The following is a 27,116-nucleotide window of genomic DNA, read 5'->3' as shown; positions in this document are numbered from 1 at the left end:
CGAGTCGGACTGCGAGCGGCGCGTACCTTGATGAAGGACCTCATGGAGAAGAGGTTGGCCAGCATGGTGGACAGGCCTTGCGCCAGGCAGCTCTGAGCGATGAAGCCCAGCTTGAGCTCGGCCAGGCAGATGGCGTCGTCGCCCTCCTTCCAGTTCCAGCTGGGAATGTTCAACAGGTGCGCCTGAACATGTCAAACGGGTGAAAACCTCAAAAGGGCCTCATGCATTTGTCGCTTGCAGGAACATTTTCATTTAATGGATTCATTTAAATGTACATTTTATAAAAATAAAAATAAATGATGCTTACACTTTTTATTTTAAAAAATTTAAATAATATTAATAAAATTTAAATGAAATTTTTTGATTATTTTTTTTTAATCTCCAGTAGAAATTTACTTGCTTCGTTTTAGCGTAGCACATGCTGATGACTCTGGAAGATCCTTGCAATTTTTGCTCGAATTTTTTAACAAATCTGTCAAATCTTTGTATGTTTAAGGTTAAAAGAAAAAGTACATTTTTAAAATGTTGCCGATAATATTTTCTCTTTTACTAAAAATAAATATCGGCTTGAAATATCAATTATCGGTCTCCTGGACGACTAATGATCGGTATATGTATCGGCTTTGAAAAAAACATATCGAAGAAAAAAAAAAAACGATTAGCATTGCTTACCTTGTTGTGATACTGCAACATTTGAGTAATGATGCGAATCTTTGGGTGGTAATTCTTGATGGAAATGACCCTAACATGAAAACATCAAAAACATCAAAACTTACAAATTTGACGGTAAAAATGTTGCTCTCAGAAAGATTTGACATTTTAATGCCGACAGTAGTAAGCTCTTAAGACACTTGAAAGTGTGCCTCCTTTAAAATAGTTTGATAAAGTCAAGAGTTGGCCCTGATATGAAGTGGATATTTCCATGATTGAAATGTAAACTGGCATATTTTGTAATATTGCATGAGCAGCTGTGTGACGAAGGTGGTGCGTGCTTCACCTCATGATGTTGGAGGCGTCTTCAGCATCGGGATCGGCGCAGTATTTGTTAGCTAAGATCAAACAGGCGTCGGCTGATTCGATCTGATGAGGAAAAAAAAAAAAAAAAAAAAAGAGATTCAAGTGCAACCAATAATTCCGTGAAGAAAGGTGATCAAAACGTGCGTCTTTACTTTGACTCTGGCCAGATCGTGCGGGTTGAGGACGGAGCCCTGGTAGAACTCCACCTGGGTGAAGTGGCGCTTGAACAAGGCTTCCAGCTCAAGATTAGGGGAAATACTGACACGCACAAAAAGGTCATCTTGTCGTTTGACATTCAAAATTCTCCACAAGTGCAACCGGAAAGTATTCACAATGCTTCCTTATTTTCCCCATTTTGTTTTGTTTGAATCTTTCAAATGAATGAATTAATGCATGCTGGAAACCAGCTGCGAATAAAACAATCGTACATTTTTTTGTCGATAAAACCTCAACCTGGTCACGGGGCGGGCAGGCAAGGCCATAAAACGGTCTCCCACGCTCTAAAAACAGTTGAGGCTTCAAAATCAATTATCACTACTTTGACCTGGATAACCCTAACCGTCATCTAGCATATTTAGGACGTGAAACTCTATCCATTGTCTGCACTTACGGCAAACAACGAGGCGCTCTAAATCCCAACCCCCCCCGACTTTTTCCCTCCGCTCCTGGCGCTTGTGGCTTTTTCATCGCGACTTGCATGCACTCGTGGCCGACGACGACGTGTTTTAAAGCGGCACCAGGCAAAAATGTGGGAAAAGTGAAGCACCGCGGCTACTTTGTAGATGCACTGCAACACCTCAAGCCAAATATGATTTCGTTTTTGTTACTCACTTATGGAGAAAAACAATTTCTACATTGACATCATCCCTGTCCTTGTGTAGGAAGTCTTTGAGGAAGTTGGAGACGCTCTCCAGCGTGATGTGGCCGCACACCACGATGTGCCTGACGGGAAGGCGGCAGACGTTTTAGTCACCTTTGCCGCGGGACGCGTGGAGATGAGAACTTCACGTGATGCCACAGACATGAGAAGCAATCGGCGTTGAGGAAGGACCAACGAGAATGAGAGCAAGCGAGCGAGAGAGCGAGCGAGAGAGCGTTTTTGGATTAGGAGGGATCAGAGTTGGTTTAAAAGGAGATTATGACATCCACAGTTTTGATTTTCATTTGTGCCTTGTCCGAGAAACACAATTTATATTTAATACGAGCTTATATCTTTACATGCTGCTCTAAATTCGAGAAAATTGCTTTAAAAAACACACGCTTGAATCGCCATTGCTAGATGGAGAAATAAGTCGTCTAGTGTTTTCATTTTCTTCTTCTGCTATTGTACAACATAATTTACAGCAGCTTGTTAAAGGCTTTTGTATATTTTTTGTGTTGAATTATTTTATTTATTTGATGTTGTTTTTATTTCAGCTTTTTTTAATAGATATTTTTGTTTTTCTTATATTAAGCAGTTAACATCCTATGTGTGTACTATTTTATGTTTATGTATGTTTTTTTATACTTTTTTTTTTATTGAGGTATTTTGTTATCTATCAAAATTATTTTATTTTATTTTGAACATTAAAATTTTACAAAATGGTTTTCATCATTTTTTCTTTAGTAAAATACTTCTTATTTTGTAAGTATGTAAAATATATATATATATACCTAATAAATATTAAACAAAATACTAATAAATATGTAAATTACACAGCTGAGCTTTACAATGCTAGTTCTTGTCTTTGACCACAAAATTGACCTAAAGTTGTGTATAATATATTCATTTAAGGACTTATTTACTTAATGTATTAAAAATGGGTTTTGTCATATTTTAATGCAGCAAAAGCGGAGTGAGGGAAACAGTGCAGAATCATGTTCCAATTCCATCCAAGCTAGCATCCACATCAAACTTAATTTAAGCAGTTTAATGTCAAGATTCGATGCATGGAATGAAATTACATCATAAATACCATTTATTTGACGTTTTCCAAATCATTTGGACCAATGCACAAAAAAAACTGTTTTTCTTTTCATTTGCGAGTTTAAAAAAACAAAAAAACTTGAGCGGATAAATTGCCACGCTTCTAATCATTTACAATAGCTTATAACGCCATATTTGTCTTTAGAGGCATTTTAACACTTTGGAAAAAGGTGTTTAATTAGCTTCTTGCCGAGAGACGGATGAAAAAACTAACACGCTATGTTTGTGCTTTGACGTGCCAAGCCAAGCCTAACTTGTATTTTTTAAGAAAAGAAAAGAAAATAGCAACAACAAACCATCTAGCGTTCACTCCCAGCTGCTACTTGCAAGTTAAGAATCAGTCGACTAATGGTTGTCAAACTTTTGACACCCCAAAAATGTTTATAGCTCTTAAACTGACCACTGGTTTTACTCCCAATTTCATATTGTAAGCTACTGTAACATCAGTTTGAACATAACACAGCATTTAACAATATAACTTAGGAGGGAAAACATGTACTTACATTATTCATTCAAAAGGTTCCGTTCTTAAAAGTTAAATAAAAATAGTGTTCTTGTTTGAAAACAATAATGCAGTATAGACAAAAAATCGAGCTAGCTTAGCATTATCGTTAGCTTAGCCAAGTCTTGCTTATCTCATCACCCTTGAAATGTGATTTCGCAACTCGTAAAATGAATAAATAAAGACATTTCCAAAGTGTACACACGTCGACATACTGTCTGTCCGGTCGAGGCAGCAAACTAGTTGCCGGGGCGGCGTAAGAATCGTCGTCATGCTCACTTAGCGTTAGCATCGTAACTACTGTTTGTCTTTGATTGACACCGCTCATGTTTGGATGAAAACATCTACTGTCATAAGTTTTTCATATCCCTTTTTTTTAATGCTGTTTTACCAAGCTGTCACTTTTGTGGCTTACGCTAGCAGGCTATTGGAAAAATAAATAAATACAAAAACAATTTAGTGCAGCGTCGCAGTGTTTTCATCTCACTAGCTCGGCAAGAAAACAAAAAGGAAAATGTCACCAACGAGTCCTGCGGGTGTAGGTCAGACTGAAGATAAAGGCCAAGAATGTTCCAGAAGCAAAGCGCCAAAAAAAAAAGAAGAAAAACAAGAAAGCACAGCCAAAGCCAATTCAAATCGTTTTTTTTCCCCAGCGCTGGAAAAAAAAACACCAGCAAGCTACAGCACATTAAATTAACATGCGGGGTTTTGCCCGCATGTTAAATTAAATACACTTGGTATATTTTAGAAAACATTTGGTGAAACTGAGCAGCTACTAACTAACTACTAGCTACTAACTGTGTTTACACGATTTTGTGTACTATTCCAAATATTGAAGATACTTTTAATGGATGTACTGTAAAAGGAAAAGGATGCATTTAAAGGATACAAAATGCGGGAGTGACAGCAAACACGTAACACGCACACACAGAGACGGGCGGCTGTACGCTGACGTAAAAACGTCACAAATATGCAATGTCATGGGACATCAATCAAACTCCCCACACCATCATCAAAAGACAGAATTATATAATTATATATATTATGAGGAAAAAGGTGGCCATTTTATTGAAATGAAGTTTCCAAGGTTTTAAGAAAAAAAGTGAAAGTATCACAAAGCAAAAAATATAAAATACAAATATTGGGACGTGAAAGCTTTAGAAGGAAAAGTCGCATTGTTATATTAATAAAGTGAAAATATTACAGGCAAAAATAATAATAATTCTATAAAAACAAAGTTAAAATACTACAAGAAAAAAAAAGCTAACAATTTTACCGGAATAAAATTAAAATGTAACAATAAAAAGGTAATTTTATAGAGAAATACTTCATTTTATAAACTCAAAATATTTAGACAATAATGTATATATAATAGGAATAGTAATTTTATAGTACAAATATTACATTTAAATGTTATAATTTGACAAGAATAAATTCCAAAAATGAAGGCAAATTTGTTGCAATTTGACAAGAATAAATGGAATTTTATGAGAATAAAGAGAAATATTACAAGACTGCTCGAGGGTTGAAGGCCTGTCGGGGCCAGATACTTTGTTTTTTCAAAAGCCTACGGCAACACGAGACCAATTTGTAGCGAGCAGCAGCAGAAGCAGCAGCAGCAGCAGCACAAAGCAGACAAAACAGACGAAACCATGGCCCAGTTCTTCAGTCACGGTGTGACTTGAACATTTTTTTTTCTCACAAAAGAAAAAGTCACACAGAAAAACCACACCGATGAACATGATGGGACTTACTTTCTGCCTCTGGTGGAGTTATAACTCCCTCCGTATTTCTTCCGATTAAGGATGAGAGCGGCAATTTCTGGCACGTAGCGAGCAAACATGGCCTACATGCGTGGAAAAGAAAAAGCAAACAAAAAAAGGGGGGGGCATGCAAGAGAAGCCTCTGCTGCGGCCTCCCGGGGAATACTTACTTCCGGCCATTAACAGCACTATAGGAACCACCATATTTCTTGCGGTTGCCTATTAACTCTATGATTTCAGGCACGTAGCTCGCAAACATGGCCTAAGGAGGACATAGGAGACAGAAAAGGCGAGCAGAGAAATCAAGTGCAGGACCACTAACTTGAAGATTTCATCCCAGTGCAGAAAAAGGAGATTATTTTTTTTGGGGGGGGGGGGCATTCCACGCTTAAGAATGACTACAAATATGTTGTGTCAATGTAGCCTGAAATTAAATCAGTTACATTGTGATTAAAAACAAAACAAACAGGAAGTATGCAAACGCTTCAGAGGGTATCTTGACTTACAAGTGTCGTGATTTACGAGTTGTTCGAGTTTTGAGCTGTCGCAGGTTCTTTAAGAGCAAAAAATAAATAAATTTGATTTTAAGTGTGCTTCAGACACTGCGCCGCTAGATGGCAGCAGTGAACTTCACAATTTCCAGCCACCATCAGTTGAAATCATCGAAAACACTTTCCAGATGAAAGTGACTAAAGCGCTGAGAAAAAAAACCCGCAAAAAATAAATAAATACTTAAGAAATTCAGTGAAAGTGATGTGAAAACATCAAGCAAAAGCAATTTCCTTACATTCCCTTTTTGTAATGATGATACTATTTTGCATATTTAAAAAAATTGGTATTGATTTTTGGGGGGCGGAACCAGATGAAAGACGTTTCCATTCATTTCAATGGGGGGTGTTGATTTAAAATAGGAGTGATTTTTCATTTACGAGCATGGAGCACGGAAAGAATTAAACTCATAAGTCAAGTACCACTCCGAAAGAAATAGATTGACAGCCAATTAATAATCTGTGATGGGAAAATGTATTTTACAAAAACAACAAAAAAAACGATGAGAGAGAAATCCTTAAGTGCCATGTTTTGATCAACAAACACACCACACGATGATTTTCAACGATGCCCTCGACTCGAAACGCCACAATTCTTTGTGACGCAAGGCCGACATCGGAGTATGAGGCTTACGCTGAAGAATGAAATCAAACAATTACAAAACAAAACTATTAGGTAACCATGTATTGTATTGTACGTTTTATGGGTTTAGTTACAACTCAGAATACAACTTTTTTTTTTCAATTCCAAGACAACGTTGTAATTAATTGTATGACAATTTTCTTTTGAGTTTACCAGAAAAATTCACAATTTTACAAGAATGATTTTTTTCTTTTAAATCGAATCAGGAAGAGAACATTTTGAAATTCAAACATTCCCAATTATATGATAATGAGACAAAAATCTGAATATTTTGAAAGAAGAGTTGTCATTTTATGATAAGTCACATTACAAGTATGAAGTTGTGATTTTATGAGAAAAAAATGTGTGCGTTTATGAGAAATATTCGCAATAAAATTCAATTTGCAAGCTATAAATGCTTTACAATAGAAAATTCATCATTTTACAAGAATAAAGTTGAAATATTATGAGTCTATTTTTTAATTTGACTAGAATTGTATTATTCTATGCAACTTCCTATTACCAAAAAACTTCTTTTTTTTTAAATAAATAATTGTGTCCATTCCAGAAAATGGTCATATGAAGTTCTTCATTTTTGGGGAATCAAATTTTAACACTAGGGGGTAAAAAAAACACACACATTTATTTTAAGATTTTTAAGAAATAAAAATGTTTATAAGAATAAATTTAGAAGGCCATTTTTTATGTCACTAAACTTGTATAGTGTTTATACTTTTCTTTTCTTTTTTATGCCATGAGAATCTTTTGTTGTTTTTGTTTTGTTTTGTTTGCATCCATCAGTGGGCCTCATAACAAATCATTCCAGTGTCGGTGTTTGTTGTGGTGGAGGTTAACAGGTTGGAAAATTGAGAGGTTAGGGAATTTGGAATGTCGGGAGGTTGGCAGGATCGGGCAAAGGGGGGCAGAAAAGGGGTTAGAGCCACCTGAAACCGCAACACATTTAACCATCAACAACTAACACATATTGCAATTGTGGCAATGCTGAGACATGAAAAGAAACAAATTGCAGGATATGGCATCCAAATATTCACAAAAAGTTTGGATTTTACACCAAGCGTCATACTGTAACTCCCATTTGTTTAGTAAGAATAAAAACCCATTATCGAGGGTGAAGTCAGTCATATTACAAATTATTTTGAGCATTTTACGAGAATAACGTCATTACAAGAAAAATTGGTGTTTTTTTAGTCAGTGGGTGAAAAAAATAAAAAAATAAAAAATAATAATAATAATGGGCACGTCTATTGTGAAAGATAGAAAAAATGATGGCAAATTGGCAAAACACTCATCTCAGCATTAGCACAATCAAACAACACGCAACCCCACTTTAGAGCGACACCTAGTGGCACGCTCCCTAATTCTTATTTCTGAAACAAACGAGAGTCTTTTCTTTACCAGACCACCAAGGATGAAGAAGACCATGAAGAGTCGGCCCAGGGTGGTTTTGGCGTAAACGTCGCCGTAGCCCACCGTGGACATGGTGACCATCAGCAGGTACACGCATTCCCAATACGAAAGAGCCTGAGAATTCTGGAAGTTCTCCCAAGGGTCCCCGGAATTTTCCACCTGGAACGAAACCATGCGTGACAAATAAGACACCGAGCACAAATATTGATACTTTTGAAAAAGACTCACACAAGTATGCTGCAAACAGCACAAATCCAACAGGAACTGTCGTCCAAGCAAAAAGCCTTGTAACTGCCTATAAATGCCACTAGAGGGCGGCTGAGAGCTTCTTTTTTTCTTTTTTACTCATCATTTTACAAACATTGTAAAAAAGTATACAAGTAAATAAAATTTACATCAATAAATTAATAACAAGAAGTGAATAAATAAATAAAGTAAATCAAATAATAAATTAATAAAATAAATAAAAGTCAATAAATTAAGTAAACTAAAAATTATTAGACAACAATATGGCTTGGCTAAATGAATCCAAGTTAGAAGTATAAAAATGATGTGACATGTTGCATCTTGTTTTGCCAACGTTGTCAACTGAATTATTATTTAAATTAGCTAATAGTAATAGAACAAATTAAACAACGCATTCGCCACCAATTACACAAGAAATGTCCAAATGTAGAGTTTAAAAGTAAAATATCATCCAAAAAAAGAAATAGAAAATTACAGATCCCTGAAAAATCGTCAGTAGACCAAATCCAGTAACTGAGTATTTGTACTTGGTTACTCCCCAGCCCGGTTGGGAATTTGCAGTCATGTGACTTACCAAATGGATGAAGCCGGCCGCCGTCAGCCACGTGCTGATGAAGATGGAACACAAGTTGACCAACTTGATGGAGTTGCTGGTTGAAAGAAAAACTCAAGTTACAAGTTGTAGGATTAAGTACTTTAAAGATTCAACTGCACACGCGACTCGAAACAGCGCTTCAAAAATGGAATCAAGTCTTACCTCGTCTTGAGAATATTCAAAAACTGCAAAATTTCCGAGAACTGTATCAACCTTAAGGCCCTTAAGAACCTCAGCCCTAAAAGCAGAAAAAATGATCCAAATTAGATCATGCTGGTTAAAAATCAACACAAGTGACAAAAGGAAACGACCTCTCATTCATTTTGACAATCAAGAAGCACTTGCGGTTACGTTCAACAACTGGCGCAAAAGGTGCCGCTGCGTGCGTGCGTGCGTGCGTGCGTGCGTGCGTGCGTGCGTGCGTGCGTGCGTGCGACTTCTCTTCGGTCCCCGCAAACAAACAAAGTCAGCATGGACGCTGAAGGAAAAGCATCAAAGCACACCGGCTGGTGCATGTGTCGCTGTCACCACAGAAAATCACAAAAACACACACAGCTAACACATCAGCTGCCGTCTGATACGTTTCGAAAAGACTCAAAAATCCACAAAACGCCTCAACTACAACTTCCACAATGTTTTTTTTTTCAATACCTCACATCATAAAAACGACACTCAAGAAATCAACCTAAATTAATACTAAATAAATTCAACTGTAAGACAGGTAAAGCGAAAGAAATCAAATGAAAATCAAGAGTAATTAAAAAGAAGTAAAAATGAAAAAAATGGATTGATTATTATTGTTAATGTATTAAACACCAAAAAAAAAAGAAATGTAAGAATCCTGTAAAACAATTCTTCAAATGACTTAACATAATCCACGGTTTGTGTTACAATCTTATCCCTAAATGCATTTAATTCATCTTCTGGATCAAAATTCTAAAAGCCTCTAAAATGTATACATTATAGATTAATTTTTTCCAAATTTTGAAATGTGTAGAATTTCAACAAAGAGAAACGAACAATTCAGTTACTCAACTAATTTGATTCCAAAAGTGATGACATATTTGATGATAGAATTTGAAAGATGAGAGCAAATAGGGCTGACACGATTAATCGCATTATTCAAATCATTGGATTCCGCAAACGCTTCACATTTCACGTTCGATGAGATCGAATCCAATTTTGTCCTCAAAATTCGACTAAAGTGAAAGTCTGGTCAAAGCGGAGTACAGAAGTATTTGTACTCGATTACTCGCCGCCGCCGCCGCCGAGCGCGGTCGCGCGTCTTACCCCAGTAAGAGACGGCGCGTAAGCAGGAAGCCAAGCGGGATCCGCCGGCGTTCTCCTGCTCGTCTTTGTCGTGGCCGTTGCGGACCCGGTATCCTTTCTGGAAAAGCTCGCCGGTGGATTTCTTGCGCCGCCTGGTGGCAGGCACGGTCTGGACGCCGGCGCCGCCGCCGGGCCCCTTGTACACTAACATCTTGGTGGGAATCATTTGTGGACGCCTTCCAGCCCAAACGGGAAACTTTTGTCCTCGCCGCTAGCCCGCTACAGCGCTTGTGGCGAGCTTAAAGCCATCAGGATATTAGCGCGCCGTCGGCAGCGTCGGCGCATAAGCTTCTTTTGGATTCATCCAGAGAAGCGGGAAGCGAGCGTGTCCGTCAACCTGACCTCCGGGTCAGCCCTTAGAGCCCGCAACAAATGTCCTGTTGCCTTAAGCTTCGCAAAAGAACAGCTTGTTGTTTTTGAGCGGGAAAATGCCCATCACGTGACATCACGCGTGTGTGGAACGACGGGGGAAACGCTGCGGTCATTTGTATTTTTTTTTGCTTGCTTAATCCCGGAAATAACGACAGATGCTGTACAGTAACACAGACATTGGGGGGGGGGGGGGGTGATTTAAATTGTTTAATGTTAGAAATAAATATAAAATAAAATTGCACTTTTATAATGAATTGAAGTTAATTGTTTTTTTTTCACATTTCCATTGTATGTTTAGCATATTAAATAAGGCGATCAAAATATTCATTTCGGTGCTATGGGGGCCGGCGGGGGTGGCTGGGGTTTGGTGTCGTGCCCGCCCCGCTCCGGTGGGCGTCCTGACACCTCGGGCGGGACCCAGTATCCGGGGGGCGAGCCCTATCGCCCCGCCGGACGGGTCCCATATGCCCGCCGGGGTCCTGGTGGGGTGGGTGGGGGCTTGGTGGGCCGGTGCGCCTCCTGCCCCCGCCCGGTTGGGGGGGGCCCCGCTGGTCACACCTCTTAACTCACTACACTAGGTTTGCACAATACACTTTTATAGACATATAGGGCACATAACACACTTTGGGGGGTGGGGTAGGGTGGAAACACCGTCTTCACCCTACAACTCCCCTCCAATTTTAATACACCACACAACTTGTGGGTGGGGGGGGGGGCTTGGGGGCTTGTGGGGGTGCCATCGGTTGGGGGCCGCAGTATAGAGCAGTGCTGCGGTCCCCTGTCCGTGTCGCCACCCGCCCCCCCCCCCCCCCCCGCCCTATCTATTTTTTTTTAATGCACCACATACACTCAGCAACATGCTTGGGTGGCGGGTGGATCGGAGCGTGGGAATATCATTTCCATCGGCTCCGGTTCACCTGCTCCTAATTTTAATGCACCACACACACACACTTGTATATACACTGGGTGGGGTCACATTCACGGTTTAGGGGTAGAGTTCGCCAGTCCGCGAGCTGGCGGACTCAGTAACAGGGGTTAATTTTCACAAAGAACGCTGGGGTGACGACCGGGGCCTTCCCCCGCTGGGCCTGGGGTTCGGGGGTGTCGGCCGCCCTCCGGTGCCCCCATCTCCCCCTTCTGCCCCCGGTGTTCCGTCCTTCCACACGGCGGGGGGTGGGGTGGGCGCGGCTGCCCTCTCCGCTCCGCTGTCCGGCCCCTCTTCGGCGCCGGTGCCTGGGTGCGGGTGGTCCCCGGGGGCTGGGGGTCGGGGGTTGGGGGGCTGCCGGTTGGTCGGGGTGGGGTCGGGGGGGGGGGGGCGGCTTTGTTGGGGGGGGGCGGTGGTGGGGGTTGCGGGGTGGGGGGGTGCTGGGGGTGGGGGGTGTCTGGGGGATTGGGGGCATGGGGGCGGCTGGGGCTGGGTTGGGGTGGGTGGCGGGGGGTGGGTGGGGGGCGGGGGGTGGTGGGGGGGCGGGGGTTGGGGGCCGGTGGGGTGCCTGGTGGGCCTGCAGTGCCCCGTCCTGCTGCGTTGGGCCGGGGGCGCGGGCCGTGTTGGGGCGGGGGGCGCTCCTGCTCCTGGGTTTGCTCTCCGGCCGGTGGCCCTGGTGGGGCCCGGGGGTCGTCCTTTGGCGCTGCCGCGGCCTGGGGGGCCCTGAGGTGTTGCGCTTGCTCTGTTCCGGCGGGGGTCGACGGCTCCCCTCTTTGGTGGAGATTTTCATGCATGCCAGATCCACCACACCAGCATCTACCGAAACTCAGACACAATCTGTTTCCTCCTCAGGTTATTGAATCGGTGGAGGCTGGTGTCTCGGATCTCACGCGGCTTCGTCTGTCCTTCCTTCCTTTTCTCGGTCTCTCCGTTGGTCTCTTGAGGCCTCCCTGACTTTATGTTTTTTGGATTTGTTGGGGTCTGGATGTTTCTTGGGCTGGGGAGGAGTTCTGGTGGGGGGTGTCTGGTCGGTGCTGGATTTCACCTTCCTTGGTTTTCTTCGGTCCCCTCGGGTCTCCTGGTGTTCGATTTAGGTGAACGGTATAAGATTTTTTTTTTCTAATAGGTTTTCTGGTGAGCTAACAAACACACGCACGCACGCACGCACACACACATACTCACCCACACACACAAAAAAAAAAAAAGTATGTATGTATGTATGTATATATGTATATATGTATGTATATATGTGTATATATATATATATATATATTTAAAAAAAAAAAAAAATAATAAAAAAAATAAAAAATAAAATAAAATAAAAAAAAAAAAAAAAAAAGAGCAATGATGATGACATTTCCGAATGAACAATACTGAGCTCTTAAAAAAAGAAAAAAAAAAAAAAAAAAAAAAAAAAAAATATTCATTTGAATATATATACCTACTCTGGTTTTTAAATGGTTTTATTCTAATGTACTATATTACAAAATGTTTAATAAAAGCATTAAATAAGTTAGTCACAGTATTCATACCGTTGTTAATTGATTTTTAACTGAAAAGTGAAGTATTTGACATTAGAGTAAGTAATAAATACTTGTAATCTGGATGTCAGAAAATATTCAAGAATTTAGTTAATTAAAAAATATATGATGACAATGAGGCCAATATTGCAATTAAATTGATCAGAAAATTATTAGACATTCATATGGCATGTATGCAAGCATACCTAATGAAATGGCCAATGTGTTTATGTTACCGTGACAGCGGCCTAGCATGTCCACTGGGTGGCGCCACCCTTAAATTCAAACAAGCCAGTTCCACCTGAAGTTTTAGCAAACAACATTCTCAGCTCAGATGCATTCATCACAATTTGTCTTTGCTTGAGAATAGATTTGCGCCTTGTTGTGTGCGTGCGCGCGCACGTGCACGGAAAAGACAAAGAGAAAAAAAACATTTAAAGCCGTCTGCAATGATCCCCATAATCCTTCATTTCCTGTCAGCGTTCAAGCGTGTTTTTTCATTCTGATGCGATTTGTCTGCACAGGTGAAGGACGCACGTGTAGCGCCGCACAACACGCGCGCATGCAGCGGTTCTCAAACTGGGGTCTGGTAGGGGGTCTTAAAAATCATTTGTAGTAAATTATTGTGTCATATATGTTTTTAAAAAAAAATGCAAGTAAGTCAAAATACAGTGGTGCCTTTTGATATAGTCGTTTGATTTGTGGCCAAACTTGTAACTCAAATCGTTTGATAAGAAAAATCACATTGCAAAATATTTAGCTACTTTAAAAACATACAATAATGATATAATTAAAGAGGTTTTTTTTTTTTGCTGTAATTCAATGTCTATTGTGCTGCACCTTCTGATGTGCACACCTTGGCCACCTGGGGGCAGTATAAGACAGAAAAACAGATCCGAAAACCTACAAATGTATTGCAAAAAAAAAGAAAAAAAAAGCCACGTCTTGGTGTCATAAGATTTTGTGGAAAACGAGCAACTTTTTCATTCCAACAGCATTTCAAGGGTACACATGGAAGTGTCGTGATTCTAACGATGAGCTTGAGAAGCGGCGGCGAAGGTTACCGAGCCAGCTGCGGTTCAGGTAGACGGACACGAAGACGGGCGGCACCGTGAAGAAGTCCACCACCGAGTTGACCTCCAGCCAGAACCACAACTTGTCGTTGGCCGCGATGAACTGACAAGGACAACATTTCATTTTTGCCCATTAGTTGCAGTAACCTTTGAAAATAAAATAATAAAATAAGGGGTGTCAAAATGAGTGCGTTCATTCAATGTTCCTAAAGCAGCAGTAAGGAACTTTCCGTTGATGTTGATTATGACGACATATGCAATTATGCCATCTAGTGGCCTGACCTGAACACAAATCAATATCACACTCGTTTTTTATAGTACAGTACATCTTTTAAATTTTAACTCAATTTTATAAATTATTATGAAATTACTGTATCAATGACTAAAAAATGCAGCCATGATAACAAGAGTATGAAAATTTAGGAAAATAATATTTGTATTGTACATTTAGAACAGATATCAAATGTGCGGTTGTTTGTCTGTGTGTGTTGTGGATTGGCTGGCAACCGGTTCGGGGGTGTACCCCGCCTGCTGCCCGAAGCCAGCTGGGATAGGCTCCAGCAACCTGCGACCCTAGTGAGGAATAAGCGGTTAAGAAAATGGATGGATGGATAAAATTTGCGATTAATCGTGAGTTAAGTCATGCGATTTATTCACGATAAAAAAAAAATTTGCTTGACACCCCCTAGTAAAAAATAATGAAATGTTTGGCATTGAGGACTTTTGAGAATTTGCTTGCTTGTACTCACCCGAAGTCCGAAGTACAAGAGGAAGAAGATGTTGAAGGCCATGTCGATCTGCAGCGTGACGTCCTGATAGAAGTTCTGACACGACTCGATGGGACTGCGAGACACACAAAATCCACATCAGCCCCGACCGCGTCACACTTTTGATTTCGGATCGTCTACTCGACATCATTCGTCGTCTTTTCCCCGCAAAAAGACGTCAGAAGTTTGCGTGGCTTGATCATTAATGCAGTGGGGGGGGGGGGGGGCAACATGACACATGCACTCGCAAGCATCGCCTTGGTGCAAATCCCGAGGTTAACCCTTAAAAAGCTGCCACGCACACACACGAGCATGTGTGTTCTTTCATTTGGGGTGGTGGCGTTGAAAGCAGCAGTTTAAGGCTTAAGTGCATGCGGGGGGGGGGGGGGGGTCACGTTCTCCTGAGCGGGGGACGTCAGGCAGCCGGAAGGAATGTTGTCGGGGAGCCTCACCCTCAACAAACACTTGTGTCTGGCGCAAATAAAGAGAAATCGTGAAAACCAGGAACAAGTTAGTCTTTCGCCATCGTTCATGTTGATCATCTCAGCCGCAAACAAATAAAACGCTCAAGGTCATCAATATTGAACGAATTGAAGCCATGTCCAAATTAAGCACTTTAAATTAATGATCAAAAATTAATAAACACTAAAACAATCAATGATATGCCGCACCTCACGTAAAAGCCCCCCCCCGAAAGAAATCAATATTATATTTAGCCAACTGATCTCGATTTCTTCACACTCAGGATTTTGTTGTTGTTGTCTTTCTAACGACAGCCTCTGCTCTAATTAATGCCCTGTCCTAAATTAATCAGGTGGGTCATCCACTCAAAAAATAAATAAATAATCTACAACACCTCAAATAGACTTTAATGGATTCTTTTGCCCCTAAGGAAGACATACTTGATCCTTATTATATAGTTGATTGAGTTAATAAATGCTCAAATAATAATAATAATAATAATAATAATAGCCTCCCCTTTAATTGATGGTCACAATTAATCACTTGGTGAGTCGTCTACTTGGAGAAAAAAAAAAAAGAAGATAAACTGCACCTGAAATAGCCGCCGCTGTGTGTTTCCTCAAATAAAAGCCTCCCCTGTGAGTCGACACATTGCCCCAATTAATCGTCTGACGCATTAACCCAGTAAATAAAATATAAGCCGCGCCCCAAACGCAAGCCTCTTATTTGAATTATTTCATCAAATATCTTCATCTGTAGGGGGGGAATATATTCAAAATTGTAATAAAATTCACTCCATGAGCCCTAATAAATGCGTACGAGGATTCGTGAGTGGACAAGCTTCAGCATCTCCGCGCAGGTACGAGGTCGTGTCATGTGCCGTCATTCAGTCAAACTCATTTTGTTACCTGAAGTTGGGGAAAAAAAATGACTTTGCTGAAAAACAGTCATACGGTATTTGTGTTGTGCAACTGGGCTGGCGACCTCCGCTTCTCTCGCCAAAAATGCCAAGTGCGATAGATGGGCTGCGGCTTCAGCTCACCAACAAAACAACAACATGGACGACGTGTCGTCAAGCTAGCATTCAAATTAGCCTTCCTGCTCGTCTGCTGCTTTTAAAGTCGGCGAGCCAATTTGAAATCAGCCAACTCGTGAGTTTAAAGCCGAGCCGCCTCGACGGGGGTCTGCCGGGGCGCTTCCGGGCAGACCGCACGTCCGTCAACGAGTGCGGTGCTAATTACAGGAAGGAAAGTGCGACAAAGTCCACTGCCGAACCGGAGCCAGCGGGGTGGCGAGGTGTCAAATGAGCCCGGGTTGAAAGTTCACCGCTCATCGGGTGAAAAGGTAACGAGAGCGCGGCATGAAAGTGGACACCGGCGCCCGACTCAAGCCGCCCCGCGTTTAATAAAGTCGCGGCTGCTTCCTAACGGCCACTTCCTGCTTTGTCTTCTCCCACTTCCTGTCGTCTTAATGGACGATTGTTTCCACCCACGTCAGGAACGTTGGACTTTCCCTTGCTCAACTTTCCACCGCGATGTCATTAGTCATTACTTTGAATGTGCTAATACGTGTCAACATTTGAATTGACCTTTTGACCCAGCAATACTCACTCTGAGGAATCGATGAAGTATATCACCAGAGCTCCGATGCTGAGGGCAAACACCAGCACCACCTGAATCAAAGTCAAATAAAAGTTGATTGTTATTCTTGTTGTTGTCACAAATGAAGGTTTGCGGTAGCGGAGCAAAATGTGTTTAAACACTCCTCGCTTACCGTCTCCGTGTCAAAGTGTAAATAAATACGCCAGGCGGCCGCCGGCGCCGGCATCCTCTTTCAAGCAACCAAGGGAACTTCAACACGATGCGAGCCTCTGTAGTAAAAAGGCAAGCAAGCGCTGTCCACCCCAAAACTTTCGGTTTGGGCTCCTTCATTTCTCATTTTCTAGGTTTTCACCTTTGTTCAAGATTTTTATCATTAGAACTTATTTTTTTCTATAAATATTTGAATATTATAATCTTGTCGTGGGCAAACAATATAAACAGTAGGGAATGCATACCGTCAATTTCAATTTTGTTCATTTATTTTAGGCAGCGATCCAAATCAACAATTTGTCAATTTCTCCAGACAAGAGTGGGAGGAAGAAAAACTTGAATTGATTTTAAATGTCCCAAATTAGATTTTATTTTAATTAACTTTATACCTGCCCTTGTTTGTGCGTGCCGTTATTGGGAGCACTGTTCATGTTGTACACGATTTGGCCCACTTAGGGGCAGTGTGGTTCCACACGTTAGAGAGTAAAAAAAAAAGAAGTCACAATTAAGTTACTGTATTCCAATAAAAGTTGTCGTTTTTTTGCAGCGTAGAAAACGCATATGTTTGTGAGTAACGTTAAGATGCTTCTCCGAATACATTCCTGAATAGACGTTCTTTTGAGCGAGTCGTAATCAGCATTAGCGAGTCAGACCGGAGTCGACTATTGATCATGACGATTCTTCGCACGTCTACGAATTGAAGCAGAAATCGTTGTCAATCAAATCATTTTTTTGAATCCAAACTCATCCGGAATCGAGAATGGATTCTGAATGCAATCGTAGACCCCAAAAAAATTGGAATCGAATTGTGAGACAGTCGTACAAAGTTGCTTGTGAACTTTTCGCACGCTTTCACTTGCAAGTGTCAGGGACGCGCGAGTAGAGCGGAGGGGGCGGGGCCTTCGCGCGTGAGGCCAACTGCCGCTCATCCATTTCCACATGACACAAAAGACCGTTCGGAACCGGAGCGCAGCCAGCATCCATAATGAATGAGCGCGGCCCCAATTCATCTCCATCATGTGCAATTGCATTGGCAAAAAAAAAAAAATTGCCAGCATGAATTTTTAATCAACAATTGTTCCTCTTTTGGGAGACAGCAATTCTCTTTATGGCTCCATGCGACAACCGCACGCAGTAAAATGAAAGTACAACCCCAACTTGTGATTCAAAATGTACAACGTATTCCCCAAAACAGGACATTATTGATACCATTACATTCACACTGTCAGCGTCAAGACGTGCCAAGCGTGCCTATATTGTATTGCATGCATGAATAGTTAATAGCCGAGGTGAAAACAAGTTGTCGGGTCCCCTGGAGACTCATTAGGAGACGGAGACGTGTGCGGGACATGACAGTGACGTCAACAAAAGGACAGCGGGGACGGAAACAAAACAGCGAAGGCGGAAAAGCAAATACTGTCCAATGACTTCCAACTTGCGTCAGTCAGGCACTCTGACTCTAAAAAATAATAAAAAAAATAAAAAAAATAAAAAATTAAAAAAAAATTTTTTTTTAAAAATAAAATAAAAAATAAGGCACTCGGCCTGCCACCAGATGGCGCCAGCAAACCTCGCAGCATCCGCCCACCATCCGTTCGATGCAAAAGGACACGAATCTGTTGCGTTTCGCGCAGGTATGAGTTTGTTTGCTTTTCTAACCATGGGTCATAAGAAAGTGAGTGCTGAGAAGAAGAAGAAGAAGAAGAAGAAGAAGAAGAAGAAGCACTCACACTTCCTGATTCAATTACACGGGCGCTCTCATTTGCGCAACAAGCCCCCGCAGCCGATCCCGCAACGAGATGTCCCCACTACGACACAAAGACAAACGTGTGTGTGCGCGCGTGTGTCATCCATATGAACTGCGGCGGCCATGTTTGTGGTAGCGTCCCCGTTGTGATTTAAGCCTCCCTGGCAGCGGCCCAAACAGCCCGAAGAGCTTAGCGTGGCTGAAGTACACTCGCGCACACCAACTGCGCCCGCCGCCAACGTGCACAATCGTTCGAGGGACACGTTGTGCCAATTTGAGCGCCTTCTTGCCAAAGCGACGTCCGAGCTGGCAACGGCAGACCTTTTCATCGTGTTTGCAAACAAGAAGTGGCAGATCATCAACGTGAAAAGATGACAATGTTGCGTTGCACGTTTAGGGGGTTGCCTACGACTACAAAAGCATGTCCATCACCTGTTGCTAGGCAGAATTCCTGACTCCATAGGCCCAGAAGGCAAGACAAAAGAGGACTCCCCGTCCCGTACACTTTGCCCTCTCGTAACGCGAGAGCGAGTGTGACTCATCGGTTGTTTTTATTTGGCACATGCGGCAAGAAAGCAGCAACGGCGGGCGGGGGGGCGCCGCGTGGAAACGCCGCTACACCAAAAACACCGACGGTACTGATGATTAGAGACGACGCCGCCTGCAAGCGCAAAGACGCGAGCCACAAACGCACTTTCCCAAAAAGAAGACAAACTACTCATCTGAGAAAGACGGAACTGCTGATGTTGCGAAAACAAAACGACAAACGGAATATTTCACTATCCTCAAAACAAGAAATATCTTGTTAGAGTTTTCAAAAAAGAAAACAAACTATGTTGTGCTTTCCTAAAAAGAAGACAACATTTTGATGCTGAAAAGAAGGCTGCACTTCCTTAAAAAGAAAAAAAAAACGATTGTTGTATTTGTCCTAAAGACAACAACAAAAAAGACCTTTTGAAAGGATATTGATGAACGTGTTTCTCGACTATTGTGAACTTGTTGAAAATCGAGTGTCGTTCGAGAGCGCTGCTCCCGTCGGGTGTGCGTGGCGGCGTAAGAACCAATAAGGCATCAAATGACAGACGGGATCCCCCGTGGCACGCGTGTCATCACAAGCGCTTTGTTGTCAAAGTCAACACGCTTTTATTTCAGGCTCCCGACAGCCAAGAGCAAATACAACTTTATTGACTCAAACACTATTTGCTGCTAATTCAAGCGGCAGACAACAAAAGTGGAACGTTTGGCATAGAACGCAAAAGCAAAACCAATTTTAGTCAACTCGCTCTCACCCTGGACTGGAAAACGAGCATTCACGCTCGCATTGACACCAACTGCACAATTTACAGCGCGATTTTGGAAGGCGAGAGGACGCTAGCTTAATGCTAACACACAATGCAAAACGATCACGTCACACAGTTTGCAACGGAGATTTGAACACAACCGGCGCACTGACAAATGTAGTTAAGACATTATAACAACCGTCACAGGGCTACATTCTGTATCCTCTGCGAAGAAAGACGAATATTAGGGACGTAACGATAACGGCAACATCGCGATGCTAATGTCGCCACGATATCATCGTCATCACGTCACGATATTAAAAGCAGCACATCTGTTCAAAGGGTGCGGTTTTGTTCCATTTGTGCAGTTCTAGCACCCTCTGGTGGTTTAGTGTATTACTGCAGTTTCATTTGAATTATGCATGTTCTGGCCACTGCTGCGATTATGACTCCCATGCCAACAACTATTTTTCAACATCTCCATCAAAAAAAAAAAAAAAAAAAAAGACAACAAAATGATCGGAGCAGCCTATTTCTTTGTCACTGTTGTTATTACGGAAAAACAAAAAATGTTACGCTCCCCAAAAAATCCAATCCAATCAAATCAATGTGTTTACGTGCTGCTGTTTTGGTCGGCAACAGCGCTCCAAGAAGCGAGCATTTAGTCTTATTTGGGAAGGTTTTCTTCCAACATAAAATATGCGCCTCGGCTCAAAAGAAGATCGAGAAAGCGAGCTGAAACAATCCAACTCGCGAACCCGGTTCCTTCGATTTGAAGGCATTTGTCAGACGTACAGCGGTCGCCGTGGCAACCGCCCTCGCTTGGCCAGATGTGACCTCTCTGAGGGGCATTATGGGATGCCAGGCGTGTGACCTTAATACACCGTTTAAAGCTCTGCGCGCGCTTTGTCTGCGTCGGCGGGGACGAGCCGGCCCACAATCACCAGACGACGGCAAACGTCACGTCTCGCCACTCACCAGGACTCGTCCCGTCAGCGTCTGAGCGGAGATCATCACTCCCGCCCAATCTTTCACCGACGTCATCCATCCCACCTCGCTGGCCGCCGCCGCCTCGTCCTTGTCGGCACGCTTGACGACGCCGTCGGCCGTGGTCAGCCGGTGTACGTCCTGGCCCGCCAGAGGGGAAATCAAAAGTGGGACATGGGCTTCAATACGCATGTAAAATGAATCAATTATACAGTGGAGAGAATAAGTCTACACACCCTGTTCAAATGCCAGGAGAAGGAAACAAACGCCTACTAAAACATCTGAACTTTATTTAGGGTTAATCAGCGAGCAGGTGTGTCCACATTCATATTTCAAATGAGTTTAAATGTGATTGGCTAGTTCTGAATACAGACCCGCACCCAGTTATGAGGGTGTGCAAACTTTTGCTAACACATTACCTCAGTTGTTTGTCCATTTGAATTGCCCTCGACAACAGATTTGTACAATAGTTTATACTGGTCTCTTTTTTTTAATAACACAAAAAAAACGGCATTTCAACAAGGGTGTGTAGACTTTTTTTATTATTATTATTGTCACATTTCAAAATATTTTTCAGAATTGTCCCTCAGTTTTATTTGATGCAATTATTGTGAACAAATATTTTAGATTCATTAATCAAAAAGTGTGGTGCTCGATTTTTATTTCCTTAACAAGAATCGAATTAAATACATCCAAAAATTGGATTTAAAAAATATTGATAACACCAGAATGTACAATGTTGATCAGTTTCCCCTCAATTTTACTTTAAGGGTGTTGTTTCTGAGTTTATTCCATTTTTTTTAGTTTTGTTTTACTGTATACAATTTATAAAACTTTTCAGAAAAAAAAAATTTTTCAGAAAAAAATATGGCTTTGATTTATTTTATTTTATTTTTTATTTTTTTAACAAAAGAATCCAATGGGCAAGTTTTTGGTTTAAAAATGAAAATGTATGTATTAATATGTGTTTTACAGTTTATTATATTGTTAATGTTTGGGTTACTTTTTATTTTGTATATGTTCTTCAATATTTCCTTTCCGCTGTGTGCTGAAACACTATAAAGCACGTCCATGTGTGTGTATGCAACGAACAGTATCCATACATCAGTAGTCGTTGATGTGTAAAGAGAGCTGATGCAACAAACGCAAGGCGACCTTGAGGCCACCATGACCTCCGCGTTCCATGAAGTCATCCGTGCCAAAGCAGTTGGCGTGTTTGTTCTTTACGGCCACGCGTGTGCCTTGTTGTCTGTGCCAGCCATCTTAGCGCGGCGCATTCCTCGCATGCACGTCGCGCTACTGTGTGTGTGTGTGTGTGTGTGTGTGTGTGTGCGCGCGCGTGTCCAATCACAAGTTTGCCGCACGTGTTTTTTCGCTCGGTTGTAAATCTACTTCTTAGCGGCGCTGTAGGAATGAAGGCTTGGAACAAAGCACACGCGAGAGTAAAAGTCAGTCTATGGCGACAATCGCTTATTGTACCAATTAACACGTCGACTAATTGATTAAAACAGATTTACACGACCCATGCCAGTCATGCATGTGAGGTGTTGTATCTGTGACTTTGAATGTGTGTGGCTTTAAAAAGGCGGGGGCCTGGCCTGGTGAGTGATATGGGAGACAAAAAATGAGTGTCGACTTGACTGTTGTGAGCTCGTATTAGCAGACTATTTTTTTTCTTGTTTTACCTTTTATGTCGTTTTACCACTCTCACATGCTTTGAACACATTAAAAGGTACTAAAAAAAAAAAAAAAAACATTTTTAAAGCCTTTCTTAGCATCTGTTCTCTCGCGGTGTCCAGGAAAGCGAAACATCATTTGATCCTACTGTACTTAAAATGAGTTGGAAAAAGCAGACCATAATGACACCGCGAAGGCCGACATCAATAGCTTGCTCCAGCGCGGTTACCTTAGTTACTGTTGCTAGGGACTGCCATGCTGGACAGAAGGCGCTGCAAGAAGCGCAGCCTGACGCCGCGCAAGAGAAAAAGTATTGATTTGATGGATTTCTCGGCGCCAAATCGCCAAGTTGGAGCCGGAAAAGCCATCTGACGCCTCGTCGCTCTGCTTCATTATTTTGTGCGTAATCCTACTTAAAAAAAAAATAATCAAATTAAATAATTTAAAAAGAAGGCCAGTACGACAAAAATAGCCAAGCGTTGATTAAGTCCTAAAACCTCTTCCCCGACACCTCACGAATCACAGCTACAAGTCGGCGAGAAATTGATGGCGGCGCTCGACAATTCAATTAGTTGGCGAGGTGAGAAGCTGAGGTGAGCAGACGAGCGGCTCTTCCGACACGCTAACCTGATCATATGTGAACAACAAAACATTCATTTGCATCTTATGCTACACAATGGTGCCTTAAGTTACAAAGGACCCGACTTGTAATTATTATTTTTTGCTTTGTCTTGCAAGCACAACCTTGAGAAACAAGCGCTTGTGCCGGCGGTGAAAAATCAATCCCTAAGAAAATAAAAAAAATATATGTTTCAAGTCGTTTCATGCCTCAGCCAGTCGAAATTCACCTGAAAACGAAATACAAGACTAAGAGAATAACACAATGTGTAACTTATTAAAGTAACACAAATACAAATAGCTTACTTAGCCTTGGGACGTCCGCTTAGCTAACAAACTATGCTAAACGCCGTATGCTAACGTTAGCATTGCTCGTTGCTGTGTTCGAAGCAAGCAACGGATATTTGAACACCAACTGCGGCGCACATGTGGACAAATAATATAACAATACTTACAGGCGTTTATGTCTTTTATCATCTATTCAAAAATGACTACGATTATTTGCATCTTTCTGTCTGTCGTGTAGAAGTATTCTTATTGGTTAGTGCCCCCCGGTGGCCAAGTTGGCCACACCGGAAGTAGCTGAAATTAATTAGGAGAGACAAACGCAACTCGTTCTATTCTTTACATTTTAGCCAATAATGTTAATTATTTGTTTTTATAAAGATTAGGGTGGTAGGGCTGGAACGGTTTTAATTAAAAATAATAATAATACAAAAGCGACACTCAATTTCATTGAAACCTTTTTTGTTTTGTTATTAAGCAATATTGCGACATGATTTTGAAGACAGAAATATTCATCTGAAAATTTAATCTTTTCCTTTTAAGAGAAAATAATTTCCACAAAAAACAAAAACTTGAAATTTCAGACCTGATATTTGTATTACTTTTTGAGAACCAATGCGACTTTTGCATAATTTTGGCATCAGCATGTTTTACAAAAAGTATATATCTTTTTTTTTTATGAACACAATATTGTGACCTAATTTCGAACACATGCAGGTAGAGTTGATGGTGTCTCTTGTACAGCTTTTCTCCTTTTCGTGCAAGACTTTTTGTAAATGAAGCTACTCAATGTTGCCCACATGAGTCCACGCTCGTGCATTTAATTGCTGTGGTGACACTTTCCCGGCAGCGGGGGGAGAGTTCAAACACTCAAGCTCGATGACGGCCAATTATTCTCCCCAAGCTGAAAAGGTTGCCGGCAAGAGAGGATTTGTCAAAAAGTGACATTTGCCGCTATTGTGATGAAAAAAGGGGGCATCTATCTATTATTCAAGGTGTCAGAATAAAAATCAGATTGCCGCAATGATGAAAGTGGCTGACGCTTGCTTTAGAAGTCCGTCCAGGCTATGTTGAGCAAAGCACAGCGGGCGCTCGCCCGAAATGAACGGCTCACCTTCTAACATTTAAAGGCCACATTTTTATTTCCACATATTTGATGTTTAATTTAAAAAATATATACAATGACAAACTTTGACAATTTGAGTGCTGGCGTATCTGAAGCAACTGGCTCTCCTTGCCCACATGCCAGGGCATCACAGCACCGGGGTGGCAAAGTGTGAAGGCAGCAATCAAGGTGGACGTTCTCAAAGGGAAAACAGGAAGTCAGAGGAAAAAACGGAAAGATGTGATGGGAAAGTTGCATTTGTGAACAACGTGCTAACGACATGATGCGGGGGGGGGGGGGGCACAGGTGTGAGGTGTTCCTCATACAAGCAAGTGCACACATCACTCAGACTGACTTGACTTGGAATCACACACAAGCTCCTTGCTTGCTAGTTGCTTAGCAACGACAACAAAAAAAGATTTACACGGCACGCGTGCAAGAGCCTGACGATGCATTTCGGACATTTTCAGGAAGATTTATTCCCGGGGGGGGGGGGGGGGGGGGGCTAAATGAACATTGGGTTGGGGAGGGGCTGATTTGGGGACCGAATTCTATTGTGTTAAAAGTTGAAAGTGTAACTTTTTGCTGACATGTATGTGATTTTAATTGTTGCTTCTAGCGCCCCTTGGAAAAAAAAAGGTTTTTAATCTGAATGGGACGTTCCTGGTTAAATGAAGACGAAAAAAAAGTGTTACGTTGTCAATGTACACCGTTGCAGTCATTTTGCTGTCGTTTGTAAACGCTTGCATCGAGTTGCCCTTGCGTTATAAAAAATGTGCTGTATTCGCCTACATATATTTGCCGAGTAAAATCAGTTGACACTTCTCGGCCTCCTAACTGTATTTCAGTGTCGGCCATGATGCTGTTCGGGCGTCTTTGGTGTCAAAAGTTGGGAGCCACGACTTTTTTGTACCGATTTTTTGCTCGTTGGGCAGCCAACAAGTGTCGGTTTTCTTTTTGTGGCTTGGCAGAGTCTTGCCTCCTTCCTTACCTTCTTCTTCTTGTCTCGGCAGTGGCAGCAGACGGTCCACAGGTACTTGAGGGTCCTCCACAGCAGGATGATGAAGAGCCCCCCGAAGAAGGTGACCATGGACGAGGCGAGGAAAGCCCACCACATGCGCTGGCCGCTGCTGTCGCACGGCACGTCGGGCGAGAAGGGGATGATGACGTTCATCTTGGCGATGTGCACCGACGGGTCCGAGCTCAGCCGCTCGCGGCTCTTCGGCATGTTTGGGGGGGGGGCGGCCGATGCCAACTCCCCTTCAAAGCGGAGGGGCTCGCCGCTGCTCGGGGGCCATGGCGAGGCCGACCCTCGGGCGTCTGCCGAGCGGCCGCGAAAGTTGCGCGGGAAGCGCTCGGGCGGCGACTTGCTAGCGAACGGGCGGAACCGGCGTCGCGGTGCCGACGCGGTTTGCTTCGTCGTGCGTCATCCGGCGCGTAAACGGCCACTTCGATCGGCAAAAAAAAGAACAAGGCGGAGAGGGGGAAAGAGAGTAAATGCAGCGTCGACGGCGGTTGTTGATGATGTTGAATCTGCCTCACGTTTCTCTTTTATCCTCGCCCCCCCCCCCCCCCCCAAAAAATAAAATAAAAATAAATGGTGGTGTGGGCAAAGGAGCGGTTCGCGTGGCTGCTCGGCGTCCGACCGTTGCACGTTGGGAGGCGGCTGGATTGTGGCAGATGTACAGGTGGTGCTGGATGGGGGGGGGGGGGGGTGTTGAGGAGGAGGGGGCGGCGCTAAAGAGTGCAGACGTGATGCTTATCAGAACAGGAGGAGGTTCGTTTGGGGTTTCATAAATGCAGAGACGACCCCCAAGCGCAATTTGGAGTCGTACTTCATTAAAAAGAAAAAAAAGAAAGCAATAATGCTAGCAGTAAACATGAACGTTTAAGGCATCTTAGATTAACCATCATAAAAATGTCAAGTCAAATATGTTCCAGCTTGACTTGTTAGGATGTATATTACCTAAAAACGAACGCACATAAATTTAAATTAAATGGTTGAGTTCACAGTAAAAATATTTACTGGTTTAACATTTAATAAAAACGAAAAAGAAAAATACTATGTTGATCAGCGGCGTTTCCAGTGGGGTTGGCGCCCCCTAGTGGACGAACAGGGCAGTGCTCGATTTAAGGGCTTTCTCCAAATTAATTTATAGTTGATCATTTGCGCATTTTATAACAGTTCGACGTGAAGCCACGTGAGGCTTTGCAGCACAGTGGAGCAAATAAATGTGTCGACATCATGCTAAATTGACACCCCCCCCCAAAAAAAAACCTGCAAGAAAAGTAAACATTTTCTTCACTTTTTACGAGATTCGTTTCCACCACTAAATCCTTGTTTAGATTGAACAATAACTATTTTTCTTGATTCTGTATTTTTTTTTTAATTGTATGCAGCTCAACAAAAAAAAAAGAGAATTTCAAAATGATCTGTTTGTCTGGTTTTGCTATTTACAGTAAAATATATA

At 42.2% G+C, this 27,116-nt stretch overlaps 1 protein-coding gene across 6 annotated transcripts in view; it reads right to left on the bottom strand.

Annotated features, from left to right (window-relative positions):
* LOC147156293 (calcium-activated potassium channel subunit alpha-1) overlaps positions 1-26,330 on the bottom strand; it is a 42,713-nt gene extending 16,383 nt beyond the window's left edge. The window contains exons 1-14 of one of the 6 annotated variants that reach the window (XM_086064317.1): positions 25,637-26,330; positions 20,952-21,101; positions 16,746-16,807; positions 14,656-14,749; positions 13,898-14,009; positions 8,850-8,925; positions 8,667-8,742; positions 7,835-8,005; positions 5,419-5,510; positions 1,849-1,959; positions 1,170-1,275; positions 998-1,080; positions 673-742; positions 27-182 (exon numbers count right to left, since the gene is read on the bottom strand). In XM_086064317.1, the coding sequence (XP_085920443.1) occupies positions 27-182; positions 673-742; positions 998-1,080; positions 1,170-1,275; positions 1,849-1,959; positions 5,419-5,510; positions 7,835-8,005; positions 8,667-8,742; positions 8,850-8,925; positions 13,898-14,009; positions 14,656-14,749; positions 16,746-16,807; positions 20,952-21,101; positions 25,637-25,873 (1,596 nt within the window). In that variant the 5' untranslated portion in view covers positions 25,874-26,330. Of the gene's footprint in view, positions 1-26; positions 183-672; positions 743-997; positions 1,081-1,169; positions 1,276-1,848; positions 1,960-5,239; positions 5,332-5,418; positions 5,511-7,834; positions 8,006-8,666; positions 8,743-8,849; positions 8,926-9,977; positions 10,378-13,897; positions 14,054-14,655; positions 14,750-16,745; positions 16,808-20,951; positions 21,102-23,710; positions 23,819-25,636 lie in introns of those variants that run through there. The other 5 variants (XM_086064312.1, XM_086064313.1, XM_086064314.1 and 2 more) reach the window with 5 other exon arrangements.
* Positions 26,331-27,116: the final 786 nt, after the last annotated feature.

The sequence above is a fragment of the Leptonotus elevatus genome, chromosome 20 (genome assembly GCF_054856555.1).
Source record: "Leptonotus elevatus isolate MCC_2025b chromosome 20, RoL_Lele_1.0, whole genome shotgun sequence".
Classification (NCBI taxonomy): Eukaryota; Metazoa; Chordata; class Actinopteri; order Syngnathiformes; family Syngnathidae; genus Leptonotus; species Leptonotus elevatus.
This window is presented reverse-complemented; position numbering and strand designations above follow the sequence as displayed.